The sequence below is a fragment of the Pempheris klunzingeri genome, chromosome 8, assembly GCF_042242105.1.
Source record: "Pempheris klunzingeri isolate RE-2024b chromosome 8, fPemKlu1.hap1, whole genome shotgun sequence".
NCBI classification, from domain to species: Eukaryota; Metazoa; Chordata; class Actinopteri; order Acropomatiformes; family Pempheridae; genus Pempheris; species Pempheris klunzingeri.
Genome location: NC_092019.1, coordinates 8,930,571 through 8,953,039, shown reverse-complemented (window position 1 = coordinate 8,953,039; position 22,469 = coordinate 8,930,571). Strand labels below are relative to the sequence as shown.

At 38.9% G+C, this 22,469-nt stretch overlaps 1 protein-coding gene across 1 annotated transcript in view; it reads right to left on the bottom strand.

Moving 5' to 3' along the window:
- The window catches only part of ulk4 (unc-51 like kinase 4), a 76,936-nt gene that overhangs the window by 33,288 nt on the left and 21,179 nt on the right, over positions 1-22,469 (bottom strand). The window contains exons 19-28 of the mRNA XM_070835041.1: positions 14,788-14,949; positions 13,106-13,291; positions 11,434-11,561; positions 5,940-6,073; positions 5,459-5,580; positions 5,279-5,335; positions 4,882-4,933; positions 4,149-4,243; positions 1,131-1,182; positions 63-267 (exon numbers count right to left, since the gene is read on the bottom strand). Coding sequence (XP_070691142.1) covers positions 63-267; positions 1,131-1,182; positions 4,149-4,243; positions 4,882-4,933; positions 5,279-5,335; positions 5,459-5,580; positions 5,940-6,073; positions 11,434-11,561; positions 13,106-13,291; positions 14,788-14,949 — 1,193 coding nt within the window. The remainder of the gene's footprint in view (positions 1-62; positions 268-1,130; positions 1,183-4,148; positions 4,244-4,881; positions 4,934-5,278; positions 5,336-5,458; positions 5,581-5,939; positions 6,074-11,433; positions 11,562-13,105; positions 13,292-14,787; positions 14,950-22,469) is intronic.

Here is a 22,469-nt window from a genome sequence, read left to right as displayed (position 1 = left end):
ACACAAAATAAAGGAGGCACAGAGACACCATCAGACAGATACTAATCAAGAGTCAGACCAACCTTGAAAGAAGAAATTTAGTGACAAGAGCTATGAGTTGACTACAGGAGCTTCCATCTTCTATTCCTTCAGCTGCACCTCCTCCTTCCTCTCTTCTACCTTTCTGCTCCTTTGTCCCCTCATCCTCCTCAGTTCCATCACTTCCCTGGACCAGCAGGATGAGACTGAGTTCCGATAGCAACCTCAAAACAAACACAGACCACTCCACTGGAACACACACAAACACACACAGAAAGAAGGAGAGTATTGACATAGTTTACAAGAGGTGTTTAAAGTACTGTATGAGTGTGCGGCCTGTGGTAGCTTTCGAGTGTACACATACTGTAGCTGAGAGACTGTCTTAGTAAGTCTGTTTCTACGGGAACCATGATATACATGTGACATTTGCATAATATCATATGATCATTACTTTACTTGGATATTGTTGATTTAGAGGCAACAGTAATGCGGTGAGATTTAATTTTAGAATATCACCAGAGCTCAATAATGAGGAAAGAGTATGTTAAGTGGCATGTTTTAAATGTATTAATGTGTCATTTTAGTCTGAGAATATGACTCCAGAAAACATACTCTTACTGACTGTTTTCCTGGGAGACAAGAAAAAGAAACATAAAAATTCACTGAGGGTCAAAACACTGCAGAGTATAAATACAATGACACGTTTCAGTTGTTACTGCAATTTATTAATCCAGAAAACATACTCAAACATACAAGGGCAGTGTCTTGCTCACCATCCATATGGATGTGCTGTATATTCAGTGTTTATCTTTGTTTTAAAGATATTTTAGCATTTTAGCATGTTTGACAACTGACAAGAAACACCCGAAAAGGAAGGACGGAAATGAAGGGGTGGAACCGAGGACAACTGCTTCGTGGTATGTGCCTTAACCATTCAGCTATCAGGACCAAGCCTGTATCTTTCTAAACTATCTCTTCAACTCTTAAGTGCGGCTTTTTCTGTTCCTTAGTCCGTGTCCTCCTCCCTAACTCTGACATTTGTTTGTATGTCCATATCTCGTCTGCCTCATCCTCTCTTCCCTCTCTCAAAAATGACCCACCATTTCTCTTACCATTTCTGCTGAAAGCCAGTGTTATCAGAGGAGGCAGGATGGCATCCACAACCTTCAGGAGACATAAATAGACAAAATAAGCTTAATTGTCCTTTTTCAAGATAATCTGTATGAAGCACATTACCTACTCTAGTAAAGCAATGCAAAAATCTGGAAGAGTCAATTACAATCTGGTGTTATTTCTTTGTTATAAGTTCATCTGCAGATCATTTCTCAGTTCCGTGGACATGAAACAACTTAGGTCAAAACAGGCTTAAATTCTGTAGCAGAAGAAAGTGTATCTGCAAAACCACTGCCAATGTGCTGAAGGCTTTTAAATGTAAAACTTAATTTACATCAATCTCAATGTTGAACATAAACAGTATAAATATTATCAATAGTTCAATTTGGTTCCGTGTTCTCTCATGTGAGGGGAAGAAAGAAACATCAATAGAAGCAATTTCAGCCTTCCCTCTGAAAAACTACTTAATACACAGCAAATCTGAAAACAGGATATATTTTTACATTAAACTGAATAGAGAACACTGTATTATATTAATTCACTGGGCATCAACCACACAGACCACTGTCACAGAAGATCAAATTACTATGGAAATACACTGTTGAATGATCTCTTTGATCAAACACACCCACACACACATACACACACACACACACACACACACACACACACACACACACACACACACACACACACACACACACACACACACACACACACACACACCTCTCTACAACTGTCAATGGCCTTATTTAGGCATGGATCTGTATTGCATGAATTTGCATGATTACTAATATTACCATAGAAACAACACTAATGCTGAGTGAGTGTGTGTGAGGTCATTACTTTGAAAGCCAGAGAAAGGAAACTACAAAGGATGTTGTCCACCACTTAATGGTGTGTGTATTAATGTCACGACCATCAAAAGACTGGATAGAGTGTCTGTGTGGGGAAAAAGGCTTGGTGCAATTCTCTGAACTGTGAACTATAGGTGACATGTCCCCACAATGTCTGAAATCCTTTCTTGTACCTATTTTCTGTTTGTCTACCTGTTCTACGAGTAGTTTTCCCATCACTGCCATTGTAACAACAGATGAATACTTTCCTTCACTTTGCTTTGCAACCAATACAAAAATAGTGATATGCTATTCCATCTGTATTTTCACAGGACAAGAACAGATGAAATGTTCTATATACTTTTTATTTTACCTTTTCTACTGTTTGCAAATCACTCGCAACAGCTGGTATTCTGAAATCCTACTTCTGTTTCTTCTAGTAAACAAACTAACAAACCTCATGTGTACATTGTTGATTAGGCAGCGCACAAAACTACTTTTTTATCCAATATACCTGCTGTGCTGAAGCTACTGTATATCATTAAGTCAACAAGAAATAGGTTATTGTTAGCATGCAGCTCCTGGATACAGCCATGCTTACTATATATTGGCCTCACGAGAAGACTGAATGGTTGTCAATGAAAAGAGGATGGCGTTTTTTTTCTGTGTCCATTGCTAACTGACTAAATTTGATATTGTTTAATAGTGATGTAAATGCAACCACCAGTCGGCTTTTCCTGTAGCTTATTGTTACTCAGTGTCTGGTGTTGTGATTTTATATATGAAATCAGAACAACGTGGATTTCTTTTAGAGAAAATTGTTTTATTCCTATGGGATGTGTCTTCTCCCCAATGTTCCAAATCAAAGTTTAACACTAAATTTCAAAATATGCTATAACCCAAAAAGTGATGAAACAGTCTTGTGGCTGAATGCACATTTAGTACAATAACATCAAGCACATAGATTTTAAATTGTATTTGTTTACAGATGTTTTTTAAAGACTTGTGTAGCTCATAAAGTGTTTTAACTGTTTTTTCATGTAACAGTTCAAGGGCACATTAAATCAGTGGGAACACTTAGGGAATTTATCCTCATCACGACTTGGTTCAAACAGGTAATGCTTACATAACTGAAATGTTTAATTTTTTAAAGATGAATAAAGAACAAATTTAATGTTTTCCCATAGCGTGAAAGCAGTTTGAGGGGTTGTGGAGACAGACGTTACTGCAAACTTTACTTTGTGATAAGGATTCAGAGACTTAAACTAACTCAAACATGACTGTGTGTCCTTGTCCAGCGGGCAATAAAAGTTAATCTGAGCTGGCTGGTGGTAATTAAAGTGTCTTCCTGTGTTATTGACCATCAGTAGCAGCAAGCCTCCTCTTTGTTCCTTTCCTCTATTCCTCATCGCTTGTCTTTTCTCTCCCTCCATCCTGTCTGCTTCCTGCTGCTCTCCACTTCCATATGTCAATAGTCATTAAACACAATCACATCGTGCCATCCCAGGCAAATACACGTATTCACACAGAGACACGCACAGATCTGATGAGGCTCTGTTGGTTCAATAGTTGATTAGTTTCTTGACTAATAGCACACAAGTTGACCCTCTGTCCTCTGACCACTAATGGACAGATTTAGTAGACTGGAAGACAACCACTGAATACAAAAAAAGGGGCCACCAAGACGAAATGGACAAAAACTGGATATATTCATGGAGACACTTTAATGTACACCTGACAGTTTTTATAGCCCTCACATGTTCTCTGCAAGCTCTCTATCACAGCAAAGAAACTTATGTATCATTTATGTTTTTCCAAAAGTCTGAGCAGCAAAAATGTATGTTAGAAATCTGACAGTTGCAGAGTATAACAAAATACCAGGATGATGACAGGTTGTCTCCAAAGTCCTGTCAAATGTAATGTGCTGACATTTGCTAAATATCACAAGATACCTGTCCTATATTTCTTTACTAAACTCTCAGCAGTCAGACAGTCAGTTAGACAGACAGACAGGCACGTACCTCCTCAGATATTTAGTTAGTGCTGTATCAGGTAGACAGTATGCATTTATTTATTTTTTTTCTATTTTATTTGATAGGGGCGATGTAATTCAACATGGTTTCAATACAAAGCACATACATAAAGGAAATTAGTTGCGTATTTGCTTGCATGCATACTTACAGCACTATGATGTGGAGAGGTGAGATCATGGTGCTGGCTCAGGACTTCCACAATGGACAGAGATGTCCTAATCAACTCCTCACATACTGCTGCACCTAACGGGGAACCAAATATAATTCAGCTCCAATGAATCATCTGCTCAATAAAAGTGGAGGATGACCTGCAGTCTGACCAGCAGCTGAACTCTCTGCACAGACAGCTGGGTGTATTCCATTTGTTCCAACTAGAGTGTGGTTGATATTATTGCCTTTCAGCGAGGCACTGAACCCCCTCAGCATCTCCAGAAGCACTGCACTAAGGCTGCCTCATCAAGGCTGTATGTATCAGTGACTCTCCTTATATTTTACATTTTATAATTATATTTTCTTTTCTTATGATCCAAAGGTGACTTAGCGGAGTTTAAGTGCAGCCTTCACAACTAAACTTTGCGTACAAGAAAATATGAGTTTTTTACAAAGTGATATTGACTTTAACTACAGAATGCTTAGTTCATCACTTGATCAGTCTCTTTTTAAAAAGGTAAACACATTAAGTTTCAAGGGGAAAAACCCATTTAAAATGTGTATAAAAGCATCACATAAATAACTAACGATGAACATAAAGATCAAACAGTGTATAGAGGGAAAACACAATCCAAAACACTTAAGATGAATGCATAATAAAGTTTGGTCAAAGAAATAAACTATAGTAGATTCTTATTGAACACGTGTAAACAACTGAGAAAGTAACTCACCCAGAGAACTGGTCAGATTTGTTTCATTGGACTCTATAGAGGTGATATAGTTCTGTCACAAAGAGAGAGGGCAGAGAGTGATGGTTGTATTCATTCTTCTTTAGACATGTATGAATCACTATGTGTTGTTCTGTGTTTTGGTTCCCAGACTTTCTCCCTGCCTAAATATCAAAGGGCTGCAGTGAATATCTGTACAGCTTTTATGTTATCCTTATTGTCTTAATGTACTAAACCTGTTTGGATATTTCCATATATTTTAACTTGTCAAATGAATTGAAATTCAAAATGTCAGTGTTACTTCCTTCAGTTTGTAAAACAATTACTAAATGACTAAAGAGACAGATAGAGACCCTACCTAAACATGTCTGTTGGTAATTATGCATTACCAAACACTTACCAACAGTAATCCAATTTGAGCTAGAAACTCTTCAGTTACAATTTGAGATCTAAAGACCTGTGAGAAGAGAGAGTTTTGAAGCAAAATAAGCAACACTGTGCTGAACAATAAGGACTGCATTGCAAGAAGTAATGTGAGAACTTTAGTCAATGAAAAAAAACTCCTTTAGTTCCATTTTACCTGTGATGAAAGAAGTTCCAGCACTACAGACATTGTAGGCAAAGTGTGTTTAAGCTGTCTGCTCTGAACTGTAGACGGGTGTCTCCTTCCGATCACACCTTGTAAGGCACATAAGACATCCTCTAGAGAGACGAAAGGACAGGAGACAAGACAAAGGGACACAAGAGGAGATGAATAGGAAAGAGAGAGCTGATGGGGCTACTCATTGTAATACAGAGGTACATGCTAAAATGTAAAACAAAGCGAAGAGTAAGAAGAAAAGCATTTTACCACAGCAAGCAAAAACATTTAAGTTTTCTTACTAACCTGAAATTCCATGAATGTTTTTACAGAATCAAAATACATAAACAGAAATTTTCAGATGTAGTTGATGAAGGATGAAGAGAGAGAGAAAAGGAGGATGTTGAGTTGTTAAATTGGCAAAATACACACGTAGCATGCATGCAGAGGGGTATTGTGCGTGTTTATATGCGGGTTGTACCCAGTATGAGAGGTGCAGTGCTACTCAGATATACAATCAGTAGATTCAGACACTGAGACAGGTATCCTGATTGGCCGGGGTTCTCTCTGAGGGGAGTGGCTTTGCGCAGGTCTCTCTCCAGGTACATCACAAATCTAGACAGAAATATTTACACAGGTATTGCAGTTAACAGAATGTATGTAGCATTACTGATGCATTGGTATTTCTGCTGTTTTTTTCCCCCCTGACTGCCTTTAGTGTTTCATACTTTCATGTATCATACTGCTCCACTCATTGTGAGTTGCAGTAATTATCATGTAGTTGATGAAATGATGCAAACACATAAGAATATGATTCTAGTCAATGAGCTATAGAATAAAGTAAAAAAGAAGGGCCAGGGAGATTGGGCAAGAGAGAGAACATTTTTATTCTCGTCAGACTGCTTGTATTGACAAGTAATCGATAATATTCTATTCACAAATTCAGAGCAGAGCGGAAAGGTTACCACTGCTAACTGATATTCATTAGTGACACACAAACACACCCACACGTGTGGATAAGCACATACACGCACAACAACGGCATGAATGCAGACACATGTAGAGAGATTCAGAGAGGTCATATTAGTTAACAAATATTGACTCCAAGCTTTAGAGTAGCAGTGGTGCAGGGGCAGTGGGGGATTACTAATTCTGTATTTTTCCTCATAATGTTGCATTAAAGATTAGCAGGCAGGGTTTACAGTTATATGAAATCCGGCACAGCTACTGTTACTATATTAGGAGTTTAATAGTAATTGCTGTATTTTTCGTTATTGTTGTGGGTTTAGTGCAAATCAAAACCTAATTGGTACCATTAACCTCAGGTATGAAAACAATTACTCCCGACAATACCTTAATAGTATGTTATAGATACAAAAGACACTGATAGAATTAACAAAGACAACAATGAAAAGACAGCAAAAATGATGAGATAGAAAAGAGGGATTTCACATGCACGTTCAGTTCCAGTACTTTGAAAGTCTGCTGTATGAATAAATTCAATTAGCTACTTGTAAATTACCTCAAGTAAACCCAGTGAATCCAGCATCATGCTCCATATGCTCAAATTCAGCTTTTGAAAAACCAGGAACACAGTCCAAGCACATTTTCATCTCACATTTTCAAAACAATCATGGCTTCTCTTTGAGACGAGGCAGGTCCAAGTGTCACTTACTGACAGTTCAGTCTAGTGTGCACTACCTGTGAACTGCATACCACAGAGGAGGTGGCATGCAACAAACTGAACAGTAGGACTGTCACTTGAGTGGACATTTGTTTTGGTCTGAGATGTTGAGAGTGTAGCACGTTAGTATACTAATATTTCCTAATTAACACAAACTACAGACGAGGATGATGGGAAAGTGATTCATTTTACACGTGTTCGGTCCTAAAAATTGAGAACTGTAACCTGATGGTGGCACAAGATGACAAGTTAAGGGATCATGAAAGTTATTATAGTCATTGAGGTGGACATGAAGTGTGCAAATTTCAGGCAATCCATCCAATAGTAATGAAGACATTTCACTCAAAACTACAGGTGTCATCCTGCAGGTAGCACTAAAGGAAAAGATCACCCAAGTCATTAGGATTCATCATCTGGGAACCATGAGTGTCTGTACAACAATTAGCACCAGTCCATTGATTAGTTGTTAAGATGTTTCACGGGATAGATGAAAGTTTTGACCACCTGGTGGCGCTACATGGAAAGTCTTTTGGATTCATCCTCTGGGCACCATGAATAGCTATGGAAATGTTATGGTAATCCATCGATAGTCAGTGAAATATTTAGTCTGAACTGAAGTGGTGGACTGACCCAACCATCCCACTGACCAACAAATCGACATCGTCTTTCCTAGAACCAGGCTGCTAGTGTGTCTTAAAATAAGGTTGTATTGTTTGAATTTTTTTTTTTTTTGGGGTGACCCTTCATTTAGATTTGGTTTGAGAATAAATCTTCAGCAACACCTAAGTCAACATTATCAGATGACCTCACTGGCCACAAATAATCCAACATTGTTTTTCTATTAAAAATGCTTATCAATATACTTTTCCATCATACAGTGTGTGTATGTCAGCCTGGGTAGTTATTTGCCTGTCAGTATTTCTAAGCAGCTCTGTACCTGCTTCCTGTCTGTCTGCCGATTTGTCTCCCTGCTAGACTTCTGCCTGTGTGTTCCTCTGTTAATCTTGCAGCCATTTTCCCCGACTGCTAAATAAAGAGAGACAAACTTGCCACCTCTCTGTCAGTCACTGTGGGAGACTCACAAAGTACTCACACACAACTGACCTACAAGTGGCCTGCTCTGTGTGTGTGTGTGTGTGTCTGTGTGTGACTGCCTCTGTTGAAAGCCATCACACTCCACTCCCAATGGCAATCTTGACACTTCCTCAGTGAGGCCTGCACAAGTTTATCTCATACAGAAAGACACACACACATATTTTCACGCCACTGAGGAGCTAATTAAACACAACGTGCCTGGGTGAGAGCAGGACTGAGGGAGAGACATGTGTCTGTGTGTGTGGTTGAATCATGCAGAGTGCTCGGTGGGAGAGAGACAGGCAGGTCAACTCTGACAGCTCCAACACAGTGAACAGAGGGAGAGCAAGTATGAGGAGAGATAGAAAGTGTGTGTGTTTGTGTGTGTGAGAGAGGAAGAGGGAGAGACAGGCAGAGAAAAAGAGCTGGAGAGAAAATGAGAGATAAAAGCACCTTAATTCTTCAAGTTTAAACTCATGTGTGAAATGAGGCAGACTTTCAGGAATTTGGCTAATCTCATATCTAAATATAGGAAAGCAAGGGCATTTTAACAAGAGATCCAGGATATGATGCTATGATGATGATGACGACATGCTGCTGGTATAAGGCTGTAATTTCAGAACAAAATCTCCAATCAAACACATCCTAACTGAGGTAATCATGCTGTTTCATTTGCATTTCCTGTTGCAGAGTATTTCCATGTCCCTGTACGCAGACATAATTTGTTTAGGCACTTAGTGTAGAAGAAGGTAATGTAAGAAGGTAATGTAGACGTGCCAAAAGATTACAATCAAAATGCACCTTTGAAAAGATGCAGCCAATTTCAAATTTGGAGACGATGTTTGCCAAACGTTTCTTTATTCCAAGATATCCCTAGATCTGTCCATAACTCATTTATTTAAATAATTTCCAGCTGAGACTAGCTGCTGTATTTCCTTTGTGTAATTGTGGAACATAAATTAATCAATTATATTCTCAAAAATCAAGTGAATTTATTATGCATAATGACATCTTCAAGGATGTGAACCTACTACCTAATTAGTACTATTATATATGATGGACTTGGGACACATATTATAACTTAAAATTGTATGTAATAGCAAACAATTTGATGACCTGCATTACTCGCAGGTTTACCAGCTATGTCCACTGAAGGTAAATAAATGGTGTTTTCATATTGGCACTATTTTTGGTAAGAAAAATAATTAATAAAAAGATGTGAATAATTGGTTGTGTCAACAAGTCTAACTCTAAGAAAAAAAAGAGTCTCAGACAGACAGGGTAAAATACAGGCATTAAAAAAAGAATAAAACATTAGCAAGAAAAAGAGAAAAGACAGCAAAGAGAGACAGTTATAAGGATCCATATGTCAGTTATCTAGGACATCTTTTTCAAACTGAAATACCAACTGGTCATAAATTATCTGGGGAACTGCCTGTAAGTATATCTATCATACATATGCATCTGATCATGTGGGCTATGCACATTCACAGCTGCATTGCAAGTTAGTATGGGGTGAAACACAGGACAACCAGCTAATGAACCATTTGAGGCTCCAGTGAAGTTACAACATACAGCAGCGCAAACTGAATGTCCAGGGTCCATACGTTCATATTATCGTTCCCATAGCTGCTGTGCTAGTTAACACAAAGGTTACACAGAGTACAACTGCCTTGCCAACAACCCCAGGCAGTATTTTTGTGAAGGAAGCCTCCCTTATAAAGACGAGTCTGCTTTAAATAACTGAACTGAACTGTGTTCAAAAGTATTTGATCTCTGAGTGCTTGAATCAGAATGTGAAACCTCTGCTTCAAGATAAATCACTCCACAAAAGCAAGCATGGTGAAGTGTGTTGGTTTAAAAATCAAATAAATCTTTAACTAAGTTTATTGTATCACATGCCCACACTAATATGATTAGATGTGAAAATTAAACTTCCTCTCTCTGTCCACATTGAGCTGCTGGTTTTCCACACACAAAACGAAAGCTTCTAAAACGCTCTTGAGAGTAAATGTTTTTGAAATGTCAGTCTTACATTTTAGTGTGAACAGGAGAAAACAGCTTCGTGCTGCTGTGGGAGTACACTTAAGAGGTCAACTGTCTATTCGCTACAACTATCAAACTGAAAACAGCAGTGTGGACACAAGTCACAAATAAACAGTGCTTTCATATTCATTCAATTACTGTGGATGCAGATGTGAAAAATGAAAAGCTCTTAAGCCGACGGAGTGTGCAATCTATTCTCCAAAGTGATCGATAAATCACAGTAGCCACCTGGAACGACTCTTGCACCAACAGGACTGCTCGACTGGAACTAGACATTATATAATTTACACCAAATCAACTATATAAAGTAATTGTTGTGGTGCTGTAGATAGTACAGAATGCCATTTTCTTTCAAATGATAATATCACAAAAACAAAAACCTGGAGCATACTTTTGGATCTGCCCTACCACACTGTATACTGAAGAGGGAATTTAGTTTCAGCTGTAGTGTAGCTGGGTAAGAGAACAAACTCTGAAAGCTACAGCTAAATAATTAAAGGGGAATCCCACCCTGAAATGGAATTCACAAGTGCTATTTGTTTGTTCTCTGACAGTTCAGTCTATGTGTGAACACGGGCAACTACATTCCAGAGAAACTAATTAGCCATTGCTCTGACAGACTGAGTGCAGTTATGAGTATGCTTCACTGGTCCAAACCGCAGTACAGTTAGTCAGTAAGAGGGTGCAGGGGGTACACTATGTGGTAAGATAACAGTTAAACAGACAAATCACTCTCAGGCAGGATCCATGGGTTATATTCATGGTACAGTACATTTTAGAGAGTGTGACTCCTTAATCAACAAAATGAAATTACAGGTGAAACTTTTAGCCCCCCATAGTGAACATGATAGATCAACCAATGATATCTTGTCTATTTTATCTGGTTTATCATCCATTCCAGAGCTGCTTTTGTGCTGGATTGGGTTGCATGAAAGGTATACAGTATATTGTACAACCAAACCTGAATGTTTGCTTTCATAATGCATTTTATTCAACTCTAAGAGCTGCTTATGAAGATCTTTGAATATTCACTAGACATATGAGACACATTTTCAGATAGTCAGATAAAACAAATGTACATATAATAATCTGTCTAGAAGGATGTTTTAATCATTGAAGGAGAGATCTTGTCAGTGTGTGTGCATATGTGTGGATGTGAGCGTGTATTTACCTGTGTTGACAGCAATAAAGCAGTGTGTGTGTGTTGTCCTGTATTAGTAGTAGTAATAGCAGTGCTGCTTTGGCTCTTGTTACTGTGGATGGACTCTCTAGACAACGCAGCACCTTCAACACCAAATCCTACAAGACACAAAACACACAAATAAATAAAGTGAACACCTCCCTGACTGAGTGTAAATGTTTCTGCTGGAGAACCGCTGGTGTATGTTTTGCAATTCAAATGCAAGTAAGCTATATGGAACAGACTTTTAACACTGCAAGGTATCACCTAAATGTTTACATGGTAACATCCCTGCTAAGTAGGATGACTCAGAGTATGAAGACAAAAATGTTTGCACACAATTATACATGTTTATTTTATCAAAAAATTACTGCAATGTATCCTTATAATGTTTTCCAATAAAAAAGAAATTATTCAATTTAACATTTTCCCTAAGGTGTTCAGAAAAATAAAAATTCTAACACTGTGTTGATTAACAGGCTAAAACTTAATCAGCTCAGACTCCACATTATCATATAAAATGCACACACACACACACGCACGCACAAACAAACTTGTATGCCTTCAGCTACTTTAGACATCCATTCACTCAGCATAAACTCAGCGGCAGTAACTGGTTGGAAAAATTTGTGACTGGCCAACATTCATTACCATTATCATTATCACCAACACCATACACTTCGGACTGTGTGTGTGAGTGTGTTTTGAGCTAATGTGAGAGAATGTGCATGCATGTGTGTTTATGGGGCGACACACCGAGTTAATTAATTTCAAAGCCCTGTAGTGTGTGCCTAGCTGATAAGTCCCTCCCCACTACCCATAATGCTTTGCTGATGTAGAAGGCTGCAGCGCTTTCACTCAGCCAATTAGCCCAGATACTGACACACTCTACAAATTAGCGTATGTGAATGCATGCACACACACACACACACACACACACACACTTACAGAGTTCTGTGTAAACAAACTCTTGGACTGTCTGTCTTTGTGCCAGGGGAGAGAGAGAGGGGAGAGAGAAGGGGGGTGAATGCATATCAGTGTATAATTAGAGCAGAGTTGAAGTACTAAGTTTGTATTCTGGTGTTAAATTGGAAATGCTCAATGCAAATAAATTCAGTTCAGAGTCAATTACCAGTGCTAGACTCCAAGTTAAAAACCTTCAAATCAATTTTAACCCCTCTGCCTTACCAAGATTAGCACTTCGCATACACACTAGATGGGCTGTCTTGTGAAAAATTAAATAAGTAATTCCTCACAAATTAGTTCATGCACAGTTCAGCGTTAGTTCATGAACTGTACGGCAGAAAGAAAAAGAGACCGAGAGATAGACAAACAGAGAGAGAGAGAGAGAGAGAGAGAGAGGAAGCACCATGTAATGGTTTAGAGAATCTGAAGCCATTTTCCTCATGTCGTTCTGTTTTCATCCTTCAATACCTCTGTAAAAACCTCCCTATTAGTGACTTCTCCTTGTAAAAGTTAAACTCTACGCAATAGTAATGTTACCATCTAAATCTCCCATAGAATTTCTCTGTATCAGTATCAATAAAATGTAATATCAAAATGATATGGTCCAGATGATATGTAAACTGTATGTATTTGTGTTTGATATTCTGCAAAATATTCTTACACTCTCATGCAGATGTGTGTAAGAGTATAGACGTACTCTGTTCTGTGTGACACGGTGTGTTTGGATGCGTGAGGTGAGGAGGGCAGTGGCCATGGCTGTGAGCAGGTGCTGCTGGACCCTGGCCCCTGCTCCACCCAAGGCATCAAGGATAGCCGCAGGGCCACAGGTGTCAATCACTGCCAAGAAGACGGCTGGGACCACCCGGGATAGCCTTGAAAGAGACTGGAGACGCAGAGACAGGCAGATAAACATGCATGACACACTCAGGCATGTCATTCATGGAGTGTGTTCCAATTCACTTGTAATGTCATGATGCACTTGCCCTTGGTGTTAAGCTGTTGTGCATTAAAAAAGAAAAGCAAGTGGCCAATGGCACATAACATGGAGTGACAAACAGCCTACAAATGTAATTCTAATTTCCTCCACCGTGCCATCAACAAAGGAGTTAATATGATTCACAGTTCAACAGTTGGGGATTCAGGATATCAAATAGTGCATGAGGGCTCAGTTAACAGAAGTACATGTGGGCTATTTAGATATATAAATCATTTGTGGTCATCAAGCATTAGAGGGTCTGTCATTTCTTTATTGTTCAAGGTCAGTCAGGTGAGGCAGCTCAAGTCAAGCATCTTTGCCTGTTTCTATCTAGAGTTTCCACTAAGTATGTGTGTATAAAAATGAATTTGTACCGACAGCTTGTATTTTCAGTGACAGCTATTTGAGTTAACCACCATAGGGGCGTACTATGAAGCAAGTTCAACAAAACCAGGCTTTCTTTGCATGAGCTGGCTCCACAAACCCTAACCTCACTGTCAGAGATAACAGGTGTCATGGCGCTGGTTATCAACTGTCATTTGACTCAAAAATGTTTTCTGAAAAAAGCCTGGAAAGAGAGAGCGGTCAGTCACATGCAGGCCAATATAATGGAGAGCCACAACGAATATAAAAACTGTTGTTGCAAATAAGGCAAGAGAGGAATGCTGGTAGAATAAGTTGATATATTTGTTATCACTCCCATTTATTTCTAACATGGCAGCTGTGCATTTAGGTCTGACTCTGATTTTGCCAAAAAATACAGTGATTTGTACATCTATTTCATTAGAAGTAGATGTACAGAGTGAAATCAATTTTACTGACTGAATATTACCTGTGGTAGACACCAATAGACTTATCAGTTTTCTAATTGGTGTAGCTGCAGAACCTGCAATGTAAAACGGACTTTGAGCTAATCAGGACCAAGCATAAAAACATAAACCATTGAGGTCTGTAGCTGCTGAGCCTTCATCAGTCTGTTAGTGTGAAGATGATCTGCTCTTCCTCTTCCCTCTGCTGAGAATTGAAATCACTCATAGAGAATATTGTCGGGGAAAAGAGGGTGGTGCTTTTTACAGCTGATTTAAGCCAAAACTCTGAAAATAACCTGGTCCGGACCAGGCTAAGTCTGCAGCCCAAGTTACCATGGTGATCTAGCCAAGTTAAAAGAGAGGCACCTTCTTGACACTGAAAACCCTGAATTTAGGCTCAACATACTTTTCCAACCTAATAATCTCTTTTCGAAGTACAACCCTCAGGCTTTGGCTGCCTAAGTGTGTGTTTGAAGTCTATTTGTGTGCGTAGGTCCCACAGAGATGTTTCTTTGTGCATATGTGTCCGTACATAGTCACACATACTGTATATGACTGTGTGTACAGGTGTGTGTTTACTGCATGTGAACTTACGGAGATGGCCGTGACTCTGACAGCCTCCACAGTGGAGTGAGTAAACAGGTACCACAGGGCGGAGCCTATCTCTGCAGTGATCAGGTGGTGGGTGGGGCCAGAAACGGTGGTGGCGATGTTCTCTATGGTTTTTGCAGCCATATGATGAACTATGGGATTATCCTGTAACACAGACACACCAACACTTTTGAAAATATCCACTTTGGAACAATGGCCAACCAGGTAATTAAATAAAAAAAATATTAATTGAGGGGATTCATTTCAGTTGGTATTGATGACTAGGTCACTATTGACTAGTAAACTTAATCAACATTTCACAGTAACAAGATTGGAGAGGATCTCGTATCACAGTAAGTAAGTGTTTCATCTTTATACATCATATAGATGGCTGTATAAACGGTATAGTCCATGAAGTAAAAAACATTTCTGACGCAAACACCTATAACAATGCCAGTAAGAACACTCCATTCAAACCATTTAAAAATGTATTAGTTTTCCTGGCCCAACTTAAGACAAATATTTATAGAGCCAATTTTAAGAACTGGATTTGGGATTCATGAGAAATCTTACAGCTAGAATCCAAAGTCCTCAACACCAACACTATGATACTGAACTCAATGGCCCTCCATAGCATCGTCAACATGCATAGACAATACAGGCTGAAATAACACAATGCAAAGTTGTACGGTATGTGCTGAAAACGTTACTTGCATTTACCCACAGGGCCAGTGCAAATATGCCTTCATAAAATTAGGACAACCACTGGGTGGATGTCTTATTTGTACTAATGTAAAGCTTAGTTTTCATACTAGTGTGTGTGCACATGCATCCTAATAGCAGAAGCACAAAGCATAGTGCTTTATGTCCTAAACATGATTTTCTTTCTTGTATAAAATATAATGCCATTGCAAGCAACACATTTTCTGGGTAACTGTCAAGTTACAAACTTAAAACTCGATTACTGAAAAATGTGTTACGCCAAGATGCAGAAATGAACAAAGAACTAACACAATCACAAACTGACAATTAGATTAGTTCTCAACATCACCTCAACACAAAAATGAGAGAGAGGTTGTGCGGGTGTACGTGCGAGAGTGTGCAAGTGTTTGCATGTGTACGCTTATGTGTATATTTTATGTGCCCACACACCTTTGCCTGAGTAGAGAATAGTTGTTTGTGTTCAGACAATGGGGCCAGGCTAATGAAATCTCTGTAGCTGAGGAAATGAGTTTTTCCAGAAAAGTCATTGTGGAGAAAGACAGGAAGTAGAACAGAAGTGATTGCCTCTGTCAGGTTATTATTGTGTTTCACTGTGTTACATCACTCAGACGCTACTACCCCTAGATATGAGATAGAATAGAGCCTATTCATAAAAGACAGTTAGCTGTATTTTGTGGTGAAGGTTCATTATAAGAGCTGAAACATTAATTTCACCATGGCAAATTAGCACGGAAATTATGAGGAGTGGTGCAGGTGACAGATAATTACATTATTACATTGCTTAACTCTTTCACACATAACTGTACTGAATGTCCAAGCATTTGTTCATATATGCAATGTACAACATTTAAGAAATGAGACACGTAAGACAAAATCCAAAAATTACAGTAATACTGCATTAAAAATATATCTTTTTTAATATCAGATTCCCTATTAGCTTGAAAACTGGCTGTACAAACTTTTTAGCTTGTTTCTTAACACACAACTAAAATTGTGGTCAGCTTGAGCTGATATCATCTACCATGGAACATAATGCTGATGAATTTTCAGAAATTTTGACAACAAAGTCATAGTTTTGGTGAAATAAGGCTGAATAAACTGCCAATGTTTAGTGTTATTCCACTCCTCAAGAACTCCAACATTCAGCATCCTCAGTATATGGATGGACAGCGTATGTATATTATGTGGATAAGGCTGCAGAATTGTTTTGAAAAGACACCACAGGAATGCATTATAACAGCCATTAATTCACAGACTATAGCTTCTGTTCATCAGAAAGAACTCATTATCAGTTCATTTGCTAAGTCTTGTATCTTTACCATTTATGCCACATTTTCACTAAAAGATTTACCTCAGTCCCATCTGCAATCCAACATATGCACTGTGCAGTGGCAGTAAAGTGTCTCAAGTGTCCTGCAGAAACCTTATGTCCAAAAAAAGTGGACCTTTTAGAGTTGAGAAAAATCTTCTCTCTCATGGAGGCATGTATATACCTCTGACATTTAACAATGCATCAGTGGTCAGGTCATGTGATCCATGGTTATTTTACATTTTATGTAAAATTAAGACACATCCTATTCAGCCACATGGGGACTCTAATCATAACTGATAGCTTGAATAACCTATCTATTAATCCAATATAGCACATCACATTGTGCATTCAACACCAAGGGACTACGTTGCATGACAACATAATAAATGATCTGGCACCCCTCCGGGAACCAGAAGAATGGTCTGTTCCAGCATTCCCCAGGCCATGCGGGCCAGCTCACTAATGAGCCCACGGGGGAGCACCCACTGTCTGTGTGTTTAATAGACTGTAGCCCTGCCAGGAACTACACAGAGAAAGGGAAAGAGGGGGAGAAAGAGGACGAGAGAGAGATGGAGTGAGAGAGATATCCTTATATGTGGTGAGAAACAAGTAGCTCATGCAAGAAACTCCATCATTATGATGCAGACAGAGAAATGCAGGAGACTGAGGAAAGAGTAAGTTATTCTCATTATAATTTCTCCCAGTATGAGAAACAAGTTCATCCAAGAAACACACTCATTATATTATACTCAGTGTCCTACTTAAACCTCACATCTCCAGAAAGTCAACTTTAAAGACATTAAAGTACATTTTTTGCAAAGGATTTCCCAATAACTTAACTCAAGGTCATCTAAGAGTTTTTTTTCTTTCCGCACAAGACTTTGCCAAGTTTGAACGTAAATGATGAGACACCTGTCATTTTAAATGCCACTGTTGAAATTATACAATCACAGTAAAATTTTCTCACAATACCACAACCTTTTTAAGCTGAAAGCAACCAGAACAAATTGAAACATGTTAGGAAATTTTCCGCCTCACTTTCTCTCACTCTCTCCACTGTACATAAACATATTCAGGTGATTGTTGAGCAATAGTTTTAGAGCCAGACTAAGAGTCTACAGCTATGCTGACTACTCTGTAACGACATATGACACATGATGTGAGAATGTTGGCATGTTGACCATAAGACCATTAATGATCAATCAATAATAATCAGTTTCAGTTTCCTGTATTTGTATTTGGCAATTCCTGGGAAAAACAACAACATATGGTTCCCTTTGTTTTATCTTAATGTATTCAGTTCAAACAGGATTTCAACAGGTTTCAACAGGACCAATTTGGCTTCTTGGCAACTGGGGTTAAATTAGAAATCTCCCATATTCTGTAGCTCAGGTCTGACAGTTAAGATTTATGCACTTTGAACCCCTGGCTAAAAAAGTTGGAAGAACCTCTGTTTTCAGATGAAAAGAGTTAAAAGACTAGGTAGATATGGAACAATAAAATCCTGTCTTCAAGTGTTGATCAGTAGATTAGTTTTTTTTATCCAGACATGTTTGCACCTGGCCTCTGAGCCTCAAGTAGAAAGAGATACACATCACAAAAACTTGACGTAGGATTTGTGTGAACGCCTGTGTGTGTGTGTGTATTTGTGTTCACATGTCTGATGTGGTTTCCCTCTGTAATTAAAGTCCTTTAGAAGCCAGTGCACCTGGTTTTGAATGAGCCCCTATGGCAGAGACACAGACACCATCTATCAGCCTCACACAGCACATCCAACACCACTAATAGCCACACTCAAAGAGAGACAGACTGTCTGATTAACAGGCTAACGGACAGACACTGAGGCGTGAAGAAAGGGGAAGAGACGTGGACAAAACAGCAGAATTTAGCGACTAGTAGAGGTGCAAATACAAAGACGGAAAAGATGAAAGACCAGCAGAAAGACAAACACACAAGCACATGTAAACCAACAGGCAAATGAGCAGACAAGACAAGAAGACAAAAGGAGGGACAGGCAGATAATCTGACAGGAAAAAGGACAGGCTAATATAAAAGACAGGAGAAACAGGCAGCTGGACAGACTGGTACACAGGCGCATAGTGTTAATAGTCACTACCCTCCTTCCCACATTTTCTGTGTGTAAAGGACGGTGGCATTTAAAAAAAAAGTTCTAATCAATACAACACAATAACTGTGTATTATTATATTGTACAATGGCTTGCACTCACTTGTGTGTGTGTGTGTGTGTGTGTGTGTGTGTGTGTGTGTGCATGCAGGCACGTGAAGTGGTCATCTTATGTTGAAGACACAAGGGTAGGACCCATGACTGTCTTACTGAGTCCCCCTCTGTTCTCCTCTCCTTTGTGGAAGATAGTGATAAATCATTAATAGGCTCACCACTACCGTCTGTGAATGTATGTGTGTGTGTGTGTGTGTGTGTGTGTGTGTGTGTGTGTGTGTGTGTGTGTGTGTGTGTGTAAGGGGGATTTCTGCCTTCTGCCTTCTGCCCCCTGGCTTCTATCACTGTAATGCTGTTCACACATCATCTCTATTGCGCACACACACACACACACACACACACACACAGATTTTTCATCATAGGCAGCAGAAGCATCATCTTGTTCAGGCTCATAAATAATTTCCTGCAGCTCAAGTCTGGCCTGGAAACCTGCCTTTCACTCCATGCCATCCACTCCCCCTCTCCAAGTACAACTCTCTCTCTTTCTCCCTCTCTGACTCCCTGCCATCTCCTCTCCCCATCCCACTAGACTGATCCTTCCCTCACTTCCTCTCTGTCACTCCTTGCCATCCCCCACTGTCCCCCACTCTACTGGTAAAATCGCTCTGGCTCTGTGCCCCCCCCCCAGTCGACCCCTTCTTCTAGTACAACAATCTCTTTCCCTCTCTCCAGTGCTTTACTTGTAAATCAGGAAAACTCTCAACAGCAGTGGAGGGGGCTGGGGTGATCCTGGGGGTCAGGAAACGCATCAAAACCACACTGCCTGGAGCGCATTAGACAGGGTCTTGGCACTGTATCTCAATGCTGTCATGCAATAAACAGTGTGTGGCACTGGATTTACATTTAGCACACTTTAGACAATCTCCCCCTCCAGACAACACTACTAGAAATGCATGACTAAATATTGGAGACACCGCTGAAGCAATAAACCAATAATAAGGACGCAGCTGGTCATTCATCAAATCAGACAATATAAGTTCTAAAAAGGTATTTGATGATCAGCCAAGAGTCGTTCAAACATCAAATTTGTAATTTATGCTCCTGTGCCATTTGAGAGAAACTTAATTTGAAGTGGTTTTTACTCTGTTCCCGAAATCTTCAGAACTGTGTTGGAACCCAGATAAGCTGCTACCAACTTTACATCCCCCACACTGTGTAGCAGTAAACAAATATTTTGTTCGTTTCAACTCAAGGTCAGATGAAAACAATGGACAATCAATGTTTCTGAATCTTAAATGCCCCCATCCAATATGTGACTTATCTTTGGAGGGCTGTTAGCTAGCTCAAATATTTTATTTAAAGCTGCACTAATCAATATTTTTATATTAAAAATTTATGAAATGAATATGTGTAATCTGAAAGGTGCTGCCTGTTGTAACAAACCTACAGACAATTATCACCCAGCTCTGCAGATAGAGATAGATAAAAAGATTTTTTATTTTTTTAAAGATTTTAAAAAAGTACCTGCCCAGCACTAAATGACAAAGTTAGCCTGTGAACATATTCGGGGCATTTAGCAGCTAAAAAGCCAGAATTTCTATTTGTTCTACTGTCCCAAACTGGCCAAAAAAAGTCAAGTATTGCAGCTTTAGATGTTCTAAATTATTTTTTTCCAGAACGAAACATGTCACTGTACTGTATGCATCTTCATTCTCCTCTGCTTGTGCGTTACCTTTTCCCCTTTTGGATATACTATATGCTGGATTTCATCCTTTCTCTATATGTCAGGGAGCAGTACAACCTTATTTTACATTCACATATCTATTACTTATCACATTGCTGTACATTCAAAGGATTGTTGCTTCACTTGACTTATAGCTTAGCTGCAATACAAGTTGTCCATATTACCTCCTCCACATCTGTGCCCCTTTTTTCACATCCCCACCTGTCATCTCATCCTCTTTCACTTTTCTTGCTATTTTGAAGCTTTTCTTGGTGAGTAGTGTTTCTGCTGATGTTGTTTCCTTTAGAGTGCAGATTGTTTGCTCTCCTCAGTGCATTCCAGGATCCAAAAGCCCCTGAATCATTTTAAATAGGAAGGTTCAAGGCTCTTAATCTGGAAACAGGTGACTTAAAACAAATACACTAAATGTGCTGTTTATGAGCAAGGGGACCAAACAACACACTACGGGCTTATGTCTGGTGTAGGTCTCTGGTTTACTGAAATGCCAGTCATTCATGCGCTAAATCTTGGTAGTACACGAGACTAGTGTACTGGCTTCCTTTCATCCATGCACAAAAGTAAACATTGTAAGAGTGCAGATAAAAAAAAATTGGTTTTCTGCTTTGCTAAACATTCACATCTCTTCAACACCCTTTCATGTACATTAGCTGTCCTCCTTTTTGTACTGCAGTGGTACACATTACGGTGTTGGTTCAAAATAAGGTTAGCAGTACAAGCAGACTTAGGCCTTGGGCTATTTGTCATCCCATTTGACATCATTTGCAAAAACAATATCTCATCCTCTCTTGCTGTCAGGGATGAACAGCTCTATCGCTGCTGTCTTTCTGACCAGATGTTAAACTCTATATAACCCATAGCTGGATTATCCAGGGACATCACAGCCTGATTCTCCAACAGACTTTGAATACTATCACTTCAAAATAAAGAGCAAAATAAAACTTTCAATTATCTCATTCAACACAGGATGTTCAATTTGTGATAAAAAGTCATTATGCATCTGTTGTAGCCATGTTGTAAACTAGAAAGTTAGAAAAGATGTATGCCTATATCATAACCACCAATAGCTCATTTTTGTAAATTTGCACTATTCACCTGTGTAAATTTTGTATATTTGCACTATATTTTATTCTTGTACATTTTTTATTTTGTATTTTTTGAACATTTGCATTATATTTTGTATATTGGTATTTATTTTATTTATTTATTATTTTTTTCTTTTTCTTTCACTGGAATTTCTCACAGTAAAATTTTCTGAATGTAGCTGTTGTGTATATGCGAATTTCCCCTTTGGGGGATGAATAAAGGTGCATCTTAATCTTATGAATATTATTACGCAGACAGGCTTCTAGGTTGTGGCTCTGTACGTAAATTTAGTCACACCCATGCTAGGTAATACATTTTCAATGATTCTCAGTGCTGTAGCCACCCTTTTAAACACATCTAATCACCTTAAAATATACATTTGTGGTCCAAAAGTTTCTTATTTAACTGAGAAAAACTTACCTATGAAAATAATGTATGAGTGAACCAAGGACTGTGTGCATTAGTATGTTATTCATCATAAACTATCACTTATGCAACACAGGCTACTGTGCACTCATCAACTTAGTCATTGCTAGCCAACATTGGTTTTATATCCAGTACACATGATAAACTGGTTGATCTTTGCAGTGCAGCTGGAACACCTCTAATTTAATAAATAGGGGTGCACCAGTAAGTCATGCCAG